General features: G+C 39.6%; 1 protein-coding gene across 5 annotated transcripts in view; it reads right to left on the reverse strand.

Annotated features, from left to right (window-relative positions):
- Window positions 1–18,007, reverse strand: part of sema6a (sema domain, transmembrane domain (TM), and cytoplasmic domain, (semaphorin) 6A) — a 122,731-nt gene that overhangs the window by 23,322 nt on the left and 81,402 nt on the right. For all 5 annotated transcript variants that reach the window (XM_036213442.1, XM_024275272.2, XM_024275273.2 and 2 more), the window contains 7 exons: window positions 15,484–15,701; window positions 14,026–14,157; window positions 12,345–12,500; window positions 8,879–9,052; window positions 7,351–7,491; window positions 7,194–7,271; window positions 695–753 (listed from right to left, as the gene is read on the reverse strand). In XM_036213442.1, coding sequence (XP_036069335.1) covers window positions 695–753; window positions 7,194–7,271; window positions 7,351–7,491; window positions 8,879–9,052; window positions 12,345–12,500; window positions 14,026–14,157; window positions 15,484–15,701 — 958 coding nt within the window. The remainder of the gene's footprint in view (window positions 1–694; window positions 754–7,193; window positions 7,272–7,350; window positions 7,492–8,878; window positions 9,053–12,344; window positions 12,501–14,025; window positions 14,158–15,483; window positions 15,702–18,007) is intronic.

Below are 18,007 nucleotides of genomic sequence, written 5' to 3' on the forward strand. Positions count from 1 at the left end.
AAAAAGGAACCGTGTTACTGTGTGCAGCAAACGGGGCTTATGTGCTTTAGAGCCATAAAAAAGCCATGATTTTTAGAGTAATTTGGCATTGACTCACTATCTTATTTTCAGTTTTAATCAGCAGGAATCTAATCAGTAGATGAAAGTCTAGGAGTCTGGGTTTCTTTGGCTAAACATGCACTTTGAAGGAAAATTCATGGCCTTTATTTACCCAATTACTGATTGCTTTGAAGTCTTTTATCTTCTTTATTTCTGTAAGAAAACTTGAGCAGCTTGGGAGAATATCAACAGTTTATCACTGCTTTCAATCCAAACATTTCTAATGAAAAGTATTTGCGGGTGGCTTGATTTGAAATCGATCATACCTCAAATGCAAAAGTGAACCCTTTTCTGTCACTAAATGTCTACATTCTTGATGAGAATCATCAAAAAAAGATGTCTTCACCTAATGGGACACGACGTTGGGAAGTGGAAAAACCACAGAAATAGCCGGAAAGGACAGGAGAGGACAAGAGCTGAAAGGAGCAGATGGACGGAATAGGCTGGGAGACAGGCGTTTGAGGGAGAACAGAAGGGAGAGAAAAAGGTGAAGAAGGAAATGCAAGGCTGAGAGGACAAGGAGAAAGAGTGGTGATGGGGGGGAAGGAGAAGAGAAGAAGAGTAGGAAAGATAAGAGTGAAGAGGCCCTGCTTACTTTGGCAGTCTCCCAGACCATCTGTGTTACCATGCTCCACGTCCTGCTCAAAGGCTAATCTGCAGGGAACAGAGAGGACACGGTCAGCAGTGGACAACTTGCCACACCTAGAAGAGTAACAAGACTATTACAAAAACACATAGCTGTGTGAGAATACAGAGTAAAGAGCAGCAAGTCTTGTTCTGGAAGAGAATCAAAGGAGACACACAGATCTAACCTTATGGATATACGGGATGCTGGCAGGCGAGCAAACCCATAGCAGGTGCTGGGCTCTCTGCCAGAAATGTTAGCAAACATGGATTGTTTTTGTTTAAAATTGAATAAAAAGTTGAAATTTTATCTTTAAAATATTGTTTTTTGCTACAAAGATAACATACGATTAAAAATTTTGAAAGGGTTTGCTTAATATCAGTCTGAATCAAAACAAGTTGGCTTAGCACAAGAAGATTCTGGAGCTAACTACCCAGTGTGCACCATGTCTTTGCTTTTTATTGTTTTAAATAACTAATAGTCACATTTCTTTTGACAGAATCCAAAAAATGAAAATAAATATAAAAACCGAGCTTAAATTTTATTTAAAGTTCCACTTCAACTACATTTTTTTTCCATTGTAAAAGCGTTTCCAGTGGTCTATTAATTATGATTTTTGCAGTTTTTAACAAAAATCAAAAATTGTGTCATTTTTAAGACATATTTTCTGTAGAGCAGCAGGAGCTATTTAGAAATTTGCCTCTTAGTTGTTGGCTCAGAAGTTAGCCTCGGCTAATTTCCCACCAACCCTTTGTTTACACTCTCTCCCGCTAGCTTACAGCACCTCACAAGCACAAGCTAACATTAACATAGCATAAAAAAGGAAAGAAATATCAGAGATATGCAGCTGTACTTGAATCAGATGGCAACTCAGATGAGGAAAATAAAGATCTATTTGCAAGAAGATGTATCTGAATTGTGGTGGAGAAACGAGACTTTTATTTAAAACTGTGGATTTTCATCTGCTCCTGATCCATAACAATTAAATAAAGAAATACTCAGAAACACAGTTTTTAATCTTACAGTATTTTATACATGTCCTCAGTTTATAAGTAAAAAAGCTACATGGGCATGTTAAAAAACATCAAAAACTAAACTTTCATTGGAGTTGGTCTTCAGTTCAACCTCTTCATGGCTGCTCTTTATAAATATATATTCATGCTTATGGTCATTTTTACCAGACGGCAAGTCTTCCAGCCTCCACCATGCTGCTATCTCCAACTTCAAACTCACTCTGAAGACAAGGCTACAAGGGTCAATCTGCTCAAGTCTTACCAAGAAACCAAGAAGGGCCACTTTATTTTTATAAGAACCTCATGACATGCAGTCTTTTCTCCTTTCACACTCCATGTAGCTTGGAAACAGACGTGCAGCTACGATCACATGGGCCGAGAACAGAGCAGTGATGGTAACCATGCCTGAGGGTCGTCATATGACTCAAAGGAAAATAGTTTTGTAGATTTCTTTTTTTTCTGACGCTTTCTGCACTGAGAGCTGCTTTTCCTTGAACCACAACCAAGCAAGCTGTAAGGAGATCAGTGAAACAAAGCGGCCCAACTGTCAGCCGCTATAACAATCACAGCAGCTTTTCACAGGCCCGCTCACTACTTCTCCTCCTCTGTCTGCCCACCCACTTCTCATCTTCCTCATCCTCCACTGGCCACAGCAATGGACTGAAGAGGAATCATTTTCCAAAACACTATCACTCATCTTTTATGCTCTGATCAGGGTGAAAATACGGACCTCACAAGAACAGATGTTTGGATCATATTCAGCTACATCTCTAATTATTTTTCCAGAATTAAAATCAAAATCTGTCCTTCTAGTCATAAACTAGAATAATAAAACCCCAAACAAGCAAATTGTTACTATGGGAGATTCAATACTTTATGTGGATCTTTTGACGAGTACGACCCATCGAAGTATAGCTGTAGATCAAACAGATACCTATCGAGATTGAAGAATCTCAAAATGACAGCTTAGAAAATAGGGTGACTGTAATCCCTTCATAAGAAATTTCCCCTCAAATCGTGCTCAACAGTCACCCAGCAACAAGAGCAGCGTGCTCCCTTAATATCTGGGGGTTCAGTTAATCGGCTTATCTGATTTGCTTATCGTTCACAGATATAATCACAAAGATGCAGAGCTGCAAAAAAGAGCCTGACATCTGCGGGGTATTCCTTCCAGACAGTATCGCCACACCCAACAGGGCCATGAAAAGTTGATTTGCTTTTTTTTCCCCTGACAGTCTTGTCGTCATGATTTCCAGGCTTGAAGAAGATGAACATTGGAAGCTTTTTTAAATCCCACCGGCTTTGAGTTGTATCAACAACAAGCATTTGCTCTACATGTGAAGGGTCTGGGCCTTCCAGGGCAGATGTGAAGAACAAGTGAACCGTAGAGTAAATGCCGTAGGTTGAGGGGCTCAGTCCCTTACTACATTCTAGCAACAGATGTGAGATGTGTTTGAATGTAGTACTACAGGCGCTCAGTTCAGGGTTAGGATCCCACTGCTACCGCATACATATTTAAAGCTGATTTAAGCTGCACTGTACAGGACTGGAGGGAACCCAAATCTGTTTTATATTATCTTGCATCAGATGTGATTATTAAGAGATGTGAGGTTGCACGGAGGGGATTTGGTTGCTGACATGTGGGTCAGGCATAATAGTGTTAATTATTCATATCAGAAGTGAACTAAAGTGGGAATATACTGTAGATTCTGCATGAACACATATGCAGATCTGTCCTCCACTTTGATTCATGGCTTTCTAGTAGGTTCCTATCAGGTCACAAACCAGCATATGGCCACACTTTATGCTCATCTGATGTGCGGATTATGGCAACACCACTTTGTATGTGTTTTACTAAATAACAACCATTCAAAATCATATGCAATTATATGCATGAAAGGGGGGTTGACAGTGGAGCATATTGCAGAAGAGCAGAGTGCAAGCTGTTTTTAGGCAGTAGGTATAAGAGGCATAACTCCACATGGGAAAATCTGGCACACTAGCATCAGGACCAGATGGAAGAAGAAAGAAAGGCAGGCTGGCGAGAGTATGATAGAGGAAAGATGGAGACAAAAATATGCATCAAAACACCAACTAGCAGATTGTTCCATTATTTCTAACCTTAAAAATATTATTCCATCATTTAGTCCTTCTGCTTTTTAGCTCCTAAGTAGATATCAGAGCTGTCCACAGCTTCAGAATCATAAATAAGGAGTCGGCTCGTTTGCTGTTTATGTGGAGCATTTGCATACCAAACCAGTCACTTTGCGGCAGGGGGATCATTCATCCTTAAATAGCTGGTGATGCAGTGGTCATTTTGTCATGATTTCATCTGTAAAATGTTTTTTCCCACCACAAAACTCCATCTGCAGTTTGTTCAGAAAGCGTGACCTGGTTCTGTGTCATAACTGCAGCCACAATATTATAGTTGTCGTGGCCAAGCTCTGCATATCCAACCCAAAGCCTGGAGCAAACAACTCTTTCCTTCCATCCATCCTTCCAAGAGCCCCTTCAGCTTGAGGTGACTGCACTTACACACCATAAAATTATAAAGCTTCAGAGAGAAATGGAACCATGTTTTAGAGAGGAGGGCGGAATACTGGTTTGCTAGTTAAGTTCAACTAAGTCCAGAGGCCAGATGGATACGCACAAAAACCCCCATCATGTGCTTGCTTTGTTCCACGCGGTATTTAGAAAAGGAGATTGTGCAGTGAGCCTGTTTGAACCTCATCTGTTCTTCAGGACATCCATATACATGTTTACGGGTATTTGATGATAAGGCGAAGTTCACAAATTACAAGACAAAGTTTGGCAATGAAAACAAAAACTTCAAGACAATATCACCTGGATAAATGAAAACCTTTATCGACATGAAACAGGAAAATAACAATCCTTAATTCATGCTTTGAATTCTTCCTATAGTACACAGCAAAAGACTATATTAAGAACTTAAAAATTATTTTTTTCTCTGGCAAAAAAATAAAGAAAATCAAGAAAGTTTTGCATTTGAAGTCAACCTGCTCTGGTTCTGGATAGAGCGTGTTAGACGGACCACATCACCGCCATCCTGGCTACACTTCACTGGCTGCCTGTGAGTTTTAGAGTTCGTCTTTTATTTGTTCAATTCTTGTATTTGTTTTTAAATCTTTAAATAATCCTGCACCGCCTCAGATCAGCTTCCCTAGAGGTACAGAGGTCCAACAGGAAGAAGCTCAGGGGGAACAAGCATTTTCAATTTGTGCACCGAAGCCGTAGAACCACTGAGCAACTCTTTAATTTAAAAAAAACGTATCAAAACCTATTTTTATTGCCAGGTCTTTGACACCACATGAGACTCTGCTCTGCAGGGGTGTTTTACTGTTTTGCTTTTGATTTTATCTTATGTTTTTATGTTTTTAAGACACTTGTTTATCCTTTTAACCTATGGCTTTAACTTCTTAGTTGTTATTTTTATTGTTTCTGCTTGACAATGGCCATTTTGAGGCATCATATAAATAAAGAAACTTAAGCTTAACTTAAACAGCAAAATAAAGCAGATCTGACCATTACTTTTTACAGTTTATGCATTGTTTAGTAAAACTCCTAACAAACCTCACTAGGGTTTTAAACTGTTTCCAAAGATTTAGATTTGTTTAGGCTTGAAAAAACGTATCCAACTTTTATATTGGAGAAAAATCTAAACCAAAAAATATAAAAATAAATTACTATATGAAACCTTTTTTTTATTGTGTTTTACTTTTAACACATTTGATTTATTTTCATAGGGAACCTTTATGTAGTGTATAGGAAATCATAAGAATGCTACAGTTTATTAAAACTCTGCTTTCACTGCTCACTTGTAACATAAGCTACATTTGTCCCATGCTAGCTGCATAAAAGGGGGCGTGTCTTCCTCCCTCCATTCATAGCTCAAAGTGGGAGTGTAAATCAGGCTTGTGCACAAATGTAAAGTTCAATGATGAATGAGGGTTATGAAAGAGAAGCATGCATATGCATGACTTTGGAAATGTGGTGAAGATACTAAAAATTCATTCTTATCCTTTGTCATTCACACAACTTTATTCATGAAGAATGCTCTTTAATTCATTAGGATACTAAAGTTTCCCTGTATTACTCACATTATAACTGTGGAAAAACTGTTTTTTTAACTTATTGATTAAGTAAATTGACACATTTCAAATGTTTAAAACTCAATTATATTTAGCTGGAAATCTCTTTTAAAAGTGTTCAACAAATACAAAACATTCAAAAAAATATTTTTATATTCCTTGCTTAGGTGAGGGGAAATAATTAATATTATTTGCATTTATTTGTGAGCCATTTTTGAAAATTGCAATCATTATATAATGCTTCCTGTCACAATTAGCAAGTGATAAATATGCATGGTCTGTGTATTGTCTGGGGAAATAACAGAGCACATATAAAACAATCCTTTAGGAGAAATTTTTTTATGTTTTTCCCAGTTTTCATCACTTCTACACTTATTTCCATATTTCAGTTTTGGTTTTAGGGCACTGAGCTAAATGATAATTGAGGAGAGAGATGGTGAGGCAGAGTAAGAGAAACTTTTACTTCTTGAATGTACACTAAACCAGCCCATTTCTAACCAGTGCAGCAGAAACCGGATAACCTTAACTGCTATTTACGATTTAAAGCCGGCCAGCTGTTTCAACCCAGCTCTCCCAGTTTGCTTTTTTTAAACTTCACTGTTTATTTCTGTTCCAGTGTCAGTGGACAGCGGGGTTCTTCCTCAGTAAACAATAGCATGAGACCCCCCAGGTTCTTCCTCAGGAAAGTTATAGTTTAAACATTCTTTTTAATAACCTATTATAAGTTTAAAGATCATTTCAATCAGAAACTGTGATTAAAAACATCTCTGTGACATGAAAATAATGAGACATTTCGTTTTAATCAACATTCTTTTTTTGGATTAAAAACTCAGTTCTGTGCACGTTTGTCTTCTTGGAATATTAATGTTGGCTTCAATCATTTCAGCTGCGTCACCCTCCAACACCTTTCATTTATTACACCTGAGCTTTTCCGTCACTGATCATATCTTCATAAAAGCGTTTTCATAAAAGCGTTCACTGTTGCTCTGTGAGCGATGGCGGTTAAAAAGAAACCTGTTGCATGACCTCATTCACCTCTGGAAGGGAAACGCATTAAGTGGCAGCAGATGTTTGGGGAAACCAAAACATGTGCCGTTTGAACGGATTCTGTGGTGTGGGAGAAGTCAAAGTAGCATTTTGCTTTTATGTTGACATGCTCTTCTTTTTAACCGCCCACCAGTGTTCTGTAACTTTTTTATGCTCATTTGGTTGTTTTTGATTTAGTATATTTTAAAGCAGAATATGTTGGATGTACAAAAATATACATGAAGCCTGGCTTTGATTGAATAATTGGTTTAATTTTGTCCACTTTTCAGCTCTCTTGGGATTACATCTGCATTTACTTACTTGGTCTTGCCAACCACCTGTCTGCAGGCCCCCTCTGACACCCAACCGCAATAAGGATCTCTGGAGGCAATGCAGGACCTGGAGGAAAATCCCAAACAACATTACGTTATGCACCAGAGAGCTGCCTGCTGGATTTGAAAGCATGCATCAAACTTACTTCTTGCAGCGTCCATGTCGTTCGCACCGAGACAGCGGTACTTTAACCACACACGAGGTGAAAGCTACCCACATGGCATGGTTCTTGCCATCAATCTGCATGCCAATGATGCGCTTGTCCTCTACTCCATCTATGCTGCACCTAGAAAGCAAAAAACGTTCATAAAACTTGCATTGTGTTGGGAGATTTCCCAGTGATTTAAAAGTTCAATCAAAGAGCAAAGGATGGAGATTAGGATGTTACACAGAGACAAAGTGAGGTCAGCAAAAACACGACAGAGCACACAGGGTCAGGAACTGAGTGGGAGATAAACCAAGATAAAGGAAGGGGTGATACAGATACAACAGATAAACAGACAGATGGGCACTGTGAGCAGCACCTAAACGCAGACCAGGACGCTGTATTCCACCACTACTCCATCCCTGCTAGTCGCCTTTGTCCCCGCAGGGGCGCACTAATCCCTCTGGGGCGTGTCAAGCCTCATTCTATCCCTTATCTCCCCTCCGCTCGTCTCTTCTTTCTGCCATCCAGCTCCTGGGATTTAATCGCCCGTTTCCAGAGCTCTGCTCCTGCATTAACGCTCTCAATTAGGGCTTAGAGTCCATCTACACAGGGTAATGCACGGCAATCGGGCATGATCCAGTCAGCCAACCAGCCGAGGAGGCAAAAAGTCACTAACTGTACGCAACTAGAGCCAGATGGCCAGAAGCAGATGAATGCTCAACAAAGGAGGAAACAAAGAAAAATGCTTAGAAGAGGCAAAGAGATCCAGCAAGTAACAAAGGAATAGAGATGACCCTGCACTTCTTTCATGAATCTCATCACATGGCTACAGTATGTTGCCCTGCAAACCTCAAAGCGCTCCTATCAACTCTTTTTCATGTTCTTTCTGGCTTCCAAGCACTCCTCTATGATCTCTGCATTTGTTTTCTCTCCCTCCTGAGTCGGTGGTAACATGTGTTCTCTCTCAGCCACTACCAACCAACACACGATTTGGCAGAACTTTTCCGCGGGTGACCTTTACTCATCGCCCATGCTTGAAGATGCTCTCCCCTTCACATCCACACACAAAATCTCACAACCACCATGTGTATAATGTATTAACAACAATCCTATGGAGGCTCTGAAGATAAACACAGACCCCAGCGTGAGCGGGAGTGTGTTTCCTTTAATCAACCAACATTATGGTGGAGCAGGGCTCCGTTGCGGTCGGGAGTCATGCTGCTACGTTATCCAGAGCCTTAGTGTCTCTGACTTTAATTTAAGAGCTGCGGTTAGGCAAAGTGTAACCTGATAAAACTCCTTAAATGATAGAGTAGCCATCTGGGTGACTGGCTTCACTACAGAGCTTTTGTCAGGGGGTCTAACTGCGGAGATGAAGCTGGTGGGTTGGCTACGTTGATAGATTGTGGAAACACACAAAATTAAACACATACTTTTCACTCCAGAACAGGCACATATGCATCAACTGGGTTTCGGGTCTTCTAAGCAACTGTATCCTCGCGCTATACAAATAAGAGCTACGTACTTGTCAGGGTTGTAGACGTTGACCTCCTCTAGAAACAGGCTGTTATTCAGGAAGCCGTTGTTCATCTTGGCCAGGAATTTGAGGATGATGCCTTTTTCGGATCCCAGGAATACCACGGTGTTGTTTCTATGGGGACCTGCTTCGTTGTCCACCACAATGCGTGTCAAGCGATACCTGGAAAATGGAATACCAGGAAAAGCAAATCAGTCAATTGCTTCATTAATTAGTCAGTTTGTCCGCCGGCAGAGAAACGGGATAGCTCTCTGAGAGGGCGGCAGATGGTGATGCACATCACAAGCACGCATTGTTGTAAACTCCAGAACAGCACATCCTCTTCTAAATGTCATTGTCGTGATAATAATTACACCAACAATCAGTCAGTCGGTTAATATGATCTCCATTGTGTAGGTCGGATGTCTGAAGATGACGACAGGGGGACGATTTCATTCATCGATTTTCAATTCGTCATCAGATTGGTAAAAAGCCTTTGAGCTGCCTGTTTAAAAAAAAAAATCATTGCAGCCAAGTTTCTCAAGTAACAAACAAACAGAAATGTATTCTCTGACTGACAGCAGCTGATGGCAGCACATTGAAACTCCCAGGATATCCAGATTTTTGACATTTTATACCAATAATGGATCTGATAACAAGAATTATCTATTCATTTATTTAATTTATTGGTTTATTTCAAGCATTAAAATGTAACGATACAAAAAAAATATATAAAATACAGATATATCAGCCCAATTTAAGAAGATTATACCATCTTTTTGACAGTGTAATTACTCTTAATCATAAACAGATGTAGTTATATCGAGATACACTCATTAGATTCATTAAAGATAAAGATTATCATATGAGGCCCAATTACGTCCAATTTGAATGCATTCTATTCATGGATTTTCTTGTGTTTATCTACTTCCTTATCTACTCCACTTAATCTTCCTGAGTAAATGTGTGTGACATAAGATTGTCACAGTGTTTAGAAAAACAAGTTCTATGAAAAAGCATCGAAAAGTAACATTAAATGGATGTAGCCTCTGTTTGCGTTTAATTTAATAAAAAAGAACAATTTTGAGAAAAAAAATAAGCATCACCATTAATCTCTGGGTTTTTTAGAGACATATTTTTACAGATTTGTTCACTAAAACAGAATCTTTTTTTAAGTACTGTTTTTCTGCATTGGTGTTTATCGATGCTGATGTTGTATTCAAAACTCAGTAGCCTTAAAGATGTGGAGATGACCCAGACTGCAAAAGATGCTTTTAGACCGGAGTTTGAATAAACAGCTTACGGCTTTAGCGGTTAACAGAAGGAGATGAGATTTAAAGATTAGACATGGATCTCATCTGAAAATCTAGCAAGTCCACTAATATCCTCATTATTGGATGCCTTCTATGTCCAAATAACTTTAAATGTTCTCACTTGTGAGTTCTAGCTGTCTTTAACAAGAGTCCCATGGACAGAATCAGTGAAATAATTCAATCCCACCAAGCTAGACACACAGGCTTTTCATATTTGAGATATCACAGCAGAAAGAGGTGTTTAGTGTTTGTTTGCCAGCTGAGGTCCCTGCCACTGCACAGGAAGTCTGCAGACAGAACATTTTGTTTTTATTGAGAAAAAGGCATGTGCTTGATATTGGGGGCATCCTCTCTGGAGAGCAGAAAATATCTAACCGTAGTACAGATTTCATTTCAAGTTGACTTCTGTAAGAGCAGCAGACCAAACAGAACCCATGAGAGATATCCAGCCTACAATATGTGCTATCATGGAAAATACCTGCAAACCTCCAGAGGAGTTTCTTTGCAGCTCAAAGTTTAGGAGAGGCTATTGCTTGTCAAGGATTCAGACAGAAGCGGCGACCCTTAACCCTGCACTGGGCCTTTTAAGGCTGAGATCCAAACTAATAAAGCTTTCAACTTTTCATTTGTGCTGAAATTGGAGACATTGTGCTGTAGGGTTTTGTAAGGAAAATGCCTTCAATGGTTGGTTGATTAATTATTAGTCACTGACTGCAAGCACCATATTGTTTTTGCAATTGGAAAAAAATTCTAGGCTTTTGTGTGACAATTTGACCAGCACCACATGCTATGTGCACACCTACCCAAATATTCGTCCGGTACTAGACGATGACCGCATGGTGAGCAAAAAAATAAATGGAGTGGAAGTCGTTTATGGAGCCGAAAAACAAATATTTCAAAACACACGTGTCGGGAATACTCAAAGACAGTTTTGAATTATTATGGGATGTCCGCAGAACCTACGGCTTGTCTGTAATTTTGTGGTAAAGTTTCTTAATTGGCGAATTTAACACTTTTCCACAATATGGATAGAGGAAACGTTAGTTTAGTAAATTTTGCACACATGCTGCTGGCTTGAGTCTACAACAATCCCTGGAGTTTTGTCGACCTTTGATCTCTAGAAGAGGCCGCCATTTTTAATTTTCAAAAGAACATCTTTAGTACCACCTACAAGCAAAAACTTGGGGTTTATATCGATCGTTTCATAACTTCACGGGCATCATTGGTTAGCAATTAAGGAAAAAATGATGCAATTAGAAGTTGTAGACTTTGAATGACATGTGTTTGGCGAGCTTGCAAAAGTGGCGTTCTTCTATTACTCACTGATTTTTTACTAGAATATTGTGAACATTTTATATTTGGATCCCTGGCTATAGCTGATCAAAATCATATAACACAGGATATGAACATATTAGGAATGTGGGCGTGGTTAGCAAATAACTTCGTTGCTAAGGAAATTCAAACATTTACTTTTGTCGATTTGTCTGAAACTTACATAGATCTGTTCGGTATCCCCAGACAACCAAAACATAAAATGGTTGCTATGGAGATAAAACTAGAAAAAAGCCACCATTTTGAAAAACGTGGTTTTCACATCAATTTGTCACGTGCAGCTCTGACTAGCCTAGGTCAAATGTGGGCAGTGAGAGCGAGGGCGAGTGGAGAGATGTGGCAAGGGCAGTCGTGGGCCGTGAGGGTGGCGGCGGGTAGTGCCTGAAAGCCATAAAGCACTTCTCCTGGCTTGTATTTTAAAGGAAATTATGTTAACTATCAGGCATTGACTGAGTTAAACTAAAAGAAAATGAAAATCCCACAAGAAAAACAAGAGTTTGGACCTAAGCTTAACTGCTCGGAGCATCCTTATGACCAAAACCTGGATAATTAAAAAAAGATTCTTGTTTAATTGAGGGATTCAATATAAAAACAAACAGAATGAGTTAACTTTCGTTACTGCTTAGTCATTCAGGGAGAAGTATAGTAAGTTGGGAATTTGGACTCACTGCACTTAAGCACAAAAATAGGTCACTGGCTGTTTGTAATGGAGTCCCACTGTCATTTAATGACTTGAATCTCTGAGTAACACTTGAAATAATTACTGTCCTGGGCTGAAAAGGCTCACAGACTCTCTGATGCCAGCAGCTTTTGGAGTGTGAGATGCTCACCGAACCATAGTCTTGAGAAACCAGGGCCTGTTGGCGATGGAAGGCACGGCCTCGTCCATCAGAGGATGCATCTTGATGAAGTTGAGTGTGTCGTCGGGGAACTCATTAGATATCTTATACCTCTCCATGGACGGACTACCAGCACAGCTGCCAGGTCTGCGAGTGAAGAGGAGGTGGAGAGATAATGGGAGAGGATTAAAAAAAGAGTGGTAGATGGAGAAAAGAGCCCAATTGAACAAAACACTCGATGATAAGAGGCTAGGAGAACAGACAATCTCACTTCCTTAAAATCGATGAAAGTGAAGCCGTAAATGACTGAACTCTAATTTCAAGAGGCTCTGGTCAAACAGGAGAGCACACAATGTCCTCTTTTCTCTAGATTAGCAGTGAAGCTCGGTGACTCCTTTTCTATCTGATCCTTTTATAGGGAGCTGGAGAGTTTCCTATAAAAAAGAAGAGCTGCTTTTGATAGCACATCCTCAATTGCAGGCATGTCACCTCAAGCCCATAAAACCCCTTTATAGCCAGGTCTTTGATGCCCTTTCACAGCACAGGAACTTCCACAAGTATACTGCTGCAAGCCTCACACAGTTATTATGTTGTTTTTAATTAATTCAATCATTTTAATTAATTTTCCAAAGCAGCAAATTGAAGTTAGACATGTAGGCAAATCAGCAATCATGAAAAGCCCCAGAGTGCACATAAGAAAAACCCACATCAACATGGTACGAAACTTGGTATAAACTCAAAAAGAAAACCCCATCCTTCCTCAATGGCTTTTTAAGCAGCTGCTAAATTCCAGATTTACAGATTCATTTATTTGGGTTATTTCTAAAGCAAAGAAAACATCCAAACTGCTACTGTTAGTATACTGTTTATGCATTTGCACATATGGACAGCAGAACGCGACCAGGCATCTCTGAAATACGAAAATCTGCAAATAATTTAGAACGAGCACATGGAGGAGCAGTCTGCTGCAGGACCAGACCTTGGTGGCATTGTTACAACTCTCTGTCTGCTCGCCTGCAGATAAAAAGACTAAACACGCCTGGGGATGCAAATGAAATCAATCATACCCATTACCACAAAGAAAAACAAGAAGAAAAAAAACACAGGGGGCACATCTGCTCCTTGAAATGTCTGACCTTGCTGAACATAAACCAGTTACCACATACTAATTGATGTATGAAGGTAAACGTACTCGTTTGCACAAAGCATTCAGATGAATACAGTAGAGGTTCTCACTTGGCGAGTAGTCACATCCCTGAGCGAAACAGCTTTGCACAAACACAAACTGTTCCACCAATTATCAGAGCTCTGATCTCTGCAGTAAATCTTTTTTGTTTTTTTTTTCCTTGAAGGTATTAAAAAAAGGGTTCTTTGAGCTCTAATTAGTGAGAAACAAATGGGAGATTGATCAGGTTGGTACATTTGTGAAATGAACCAGCCTCTGAAGTGATCTCACGCTTCATTTATTGATGCCTGGCTAGCTCTGTGTGGGAAAGAGCTGAGGAATGAGAGCACCCTAAATGATTGTTTTTAGGGAATGCAGGTAAGGGTAGGAAGTCTAATCACTGACTGAAATAAGTGCAAATGATTGAAATTACTACTGAAAATTGCACCACGGTGTTACCAGATTGCATTTTGGAGGAATGTATGTGTCTGTGTGCTCGTGTTATACCTTGGTTTGGGAACCTTCTCCTCAGGAAAAGGTGTCCAAGTGGAGTCCGGGGATTTCTGCTCTTTGAAACGTCCCGTAAACGTCTTGGCCACTTCAGCCATGTCATAAGCACACACTGCCGAGCCGGGAATGCTGCCATGACACAGAGAAACACAAGAAAACTAAATTGGTGACATTTAGCTTAATCTCATTTCTGCTTTCTGGATTATTTCCAAGAGTGGGGGAAAATACTTTGCGATACTATTTGTAGTTTAAAATTCCACATTTTGAGGATCAGGACTTTTCCCTGAACTGCAAAGTTGACGAATAAAGTCATCTGTGAGAGATCCTCGTGAGGACACATGCTCCCTTTCTCCCAGACCGGGTTTCCCCATGAGTCTGTGGCCTTAAAGTTCATCCCAAATACAATGTTGGGCTCCAAAAATGGAAAAGGCAGCTGCATCTTTCTCTGCATGTGAAATCAATGCATAGCTGATTATTGAGTCACTTCTGTATTTACTGTGCATGTGCTTTCAGAAGTGAAAACTAAGAGCTGTTTACAGGATGAAAAACGCCATTCTCTCTCCTCGCTGCCAGGATTTTCATGCTATTGCATCATGGGTTAAATAGAGGAGACCAAAACACCAGGGCAGCATTGCAGACAGCAATGTCAGAGAGCTGTTAGTTTCTGGCTCAACTACTCCATTACCGTAATTACAGCCTGTGTGGAATATACAGAAATGTAGGCAGAAATATTTCTGTTTATTTGGAGCTTTTAATGAGGCAGATTGAGCGTGTTAATAAGTGGCATGGCCACTTGGCTGCTCCTTCAGACAGACACTTTTTTGACACAAAACTCCGTGTGTCGTCTACATTCTCCGCATGCTTCTTCCGATTTCAATCCTCCACTATGAAATGAAAAACTAACACTTTGATCAGAACGGGAGCCCACAGAAAATGTTCGGAGATGCTGCCTCATTGGATTTTAATGTCTATTAACCACGCTCAATTGCGTTGTCACAAGCAATTGTCTTATCGGCTAAAAAGCAGCCATAAAATAGAAAATTGCCATATGTGCGGACTATCAGACCTGCTCTATGGCTTTGTGGTAATTTTCAATTTAGATAAGAACTCCCACAGATAGTGAGAATACATCTGAGAAAGGATTACAGACAGAAAGCAGGGGTGAACCGCTGCATGTCGGTAAAGTAGCTAAACTGTTTCGACAGAAGAGGTAAATGTTGACCCTGTAATGCTCATAAATTACATGTCACCTAGAGGCACAGCAGGGCCACACACTGCCAGCATTATCAAAGGTCATGCTGTTGATGAGGGCGTTTTAGAAGGTATTTCAAACCGGGGGGAGATAATCCGGATAATAAAGGGAAAGTTCAAAACAACTTTGACGAGCTTGAACTCATTTGAAATGAGGATAAAGGAAAAATGCATTACAGTTACTCGAGTTCTGCCTCAGAGTACCTGTTGTAAGGTGTGGAGAAAGTCGCCAGCACAACATCCCTCCCATTGACATGAATGACGTCCGTCACGGCCTGCAGGATGTTAAAGTAGAAGTGGGAGTCGCCGGGGATGGAGCAGTTCAGGCGAGACTTCAGAAAGGATGTCCACTGCTTCTCCAGGACGCGAGGCGAGCCGCCGCGGTCGTTCTTACAAACCCTCGCAACCCGAGGAAACACCACCTGTACGAGCCATGCACAGATTGAAAGGTTGTGTTTTAATAGTCTTAAATCAGATGACAAATCCGTCAAATACACGGATTTAGCAGTGCACCCTGCAGCACTGTCAGACTGTCAGGCGGCGTTATCAGAGAGATCACGACGGATGTCACAGAGCAAAGAATACATCGTGTGACGTCACTTTAGGCAATTTATTGCATTTTCCTTGAACCTATTGAGCAGGTTGTGGGCCGAACAGGATAAACATTTGTTAAAAAATCTAAAGCTACATTTGTAAAGCTTCAAAACTGTAACTTTTTAACATAATTGTGAATTAGATATATAGAATTACCTGCAATGATGCTAGTGTGAATGCTGTAAGCTGAATTTGGCTGGTGCTAGTGCTGATAGCTGAAGATGCTGAAAGAGATAGCTAAAAACGCTGAAGCTGATAGCTGAAAATGCTGATAGCCAGCTAAAATATCAGCTAAATGCCAAATTAGCCTAAAAAAATAAAATAAAAAAACCCTTTGGTTAGCCAAAACAGCTAGCACATAGCTGAAATATTAGCTAAACTCCAAAACAGCCTAAAACTAAAGAAACCCTAAATTAGCCAAAACCGCTAGTATGTAGCTGAACTATTAGCTAAAATCCAAAATAGAATAAACCTTAAGACCTTAACGTTTTAACATAATTATGAATAAAAGGCAGCATCATTATTCCAGAATAAATCAACTTAAACATTTAATAACTTTCAATATTTTACTCTCCATAAAAATGTATTTTGTCAAAATTATAAAAGTTAAAAATAAATGCAAGATAATGTCAGGCCATTAATAACATCACAATAATATGGTCTGGAGGGCTCGATAGAATTACCCAGAGGGCCAGATCCGGCCCCGGGCCTTGACTTTGACACATGCTCTTGAGTCAGTCCACAATGTAAAAAAAAAAAGTATTTTAAGTTTAGTGGTGAATGCAAAAAGCTCCAAAACCAACTTATGTTTACAAAATAGCCCCAGCCCATAAAGACCCAGACTCATTTTTCCTTAAAAATAAAATTTAGTGGAAAATACCACAAAACAAGTTGACCACAGAGAACATTTTAGATATTTTTCTGTCACATTTATGTCACTATGAGTTCTTATGGGTTGAATTATAGAAGGAGTGAAAACTGCAATGTTGGTAGTGACTAATAAACTGTTTAAGATTCATTTGCATAGAATTTATGAAAAATCATAACAGACTGTTCAATTGAAATATCACAGAATGGTGAACTGAGTCTACTTTAACAGCTGTTTTGTCTGCTTTAGCTCACAGATTGTGGTGAAAGATAAAAAAAATCAAATAAAAGTTATAATTGGAATAAACACAATGGATGACACCTTATCTCACGTTACATCACCTAATTGTAAATTAAAAGCAGGTGAGCAACTGCTGATGTGCTGTTTGAGAGTCAGCACCTGGCAACTGAAAGTTTCAAATTGGAGCCAGTGGTGTAATAACAGCCTCGCCTTCACATCTTGTTGGTAGTGTTGTAATTAGTTGTTGTCAAACTATACTTAACAGCTATGACTCCAGCCTCGACCTGAAATTGATAGTGCGGATGGAAGCCAACATACAATTAAATTCAGATCTGCACCAATACCATACACACACAATCTATCATTTACAAAATCGACTTAGTAAAAACGTCGATAGGTCGTATGCAGGTCTGTGCAAGATCAGTGTTAAATCGTTTGACTTTACATGTGATTCTTCTTAGTTAAAGGTGAGGCTACCTGTTCTAGGATTTCTTTTTCTCAGTTTGTGTATGCAAAGCTAGTGAAAATATTCACATAAATAGGATTTATTTTGTACAAATACCTCAGCAAACACCTTTTTGAAAATACATGTGTTTTTTTTTTTTTTAAACTGCAGATCCCCTTTTAAAACAAAGGGATACACAAATAGACATGGGCAGATATATCACCTTGGAAGCATGGATGGCTGTTTACATTTTCAGGAAAGGCCATTCTGCTGTGCAATAATGAAGAGATATCATTCACTAAATGTTAAATTGCTCTGCGCTTCATCAGTTCTCCCACCACATGCATAATTACACTGACATTACTTTCAAAACACCGGGCAGATTGAGAGGCCTGATCTGTATTCATGCTCTGTATAACACATGGCAGTCACTTCTGGCAGTGAGTCCATTATTTCTGTGTTTGTGTTACCTCAACTCTGTTCTCACGCCATCCCACATATTGTGTGTGTGTCTCCTAATTTATTCTGCAAAGTACGTATTCATTTCCAAAATGCCTTTTCTCCTGATATCCCCAGACTGA

The sequence above is a fragment of the Oryzias melastigma genome, linkage group LG9 (genome assembly GCF_002922805.2).
Source record: "Oryzias melastigma strain HK-1 linkage group LG9, ASM292280v2, whole genome shotgun sequence".
NCBI lineage: Eukaryota > Metazoa > Chordata > Actinopteri > Beloniformes > Adrianichthyidae > Oryzias > Oryzias melastigma.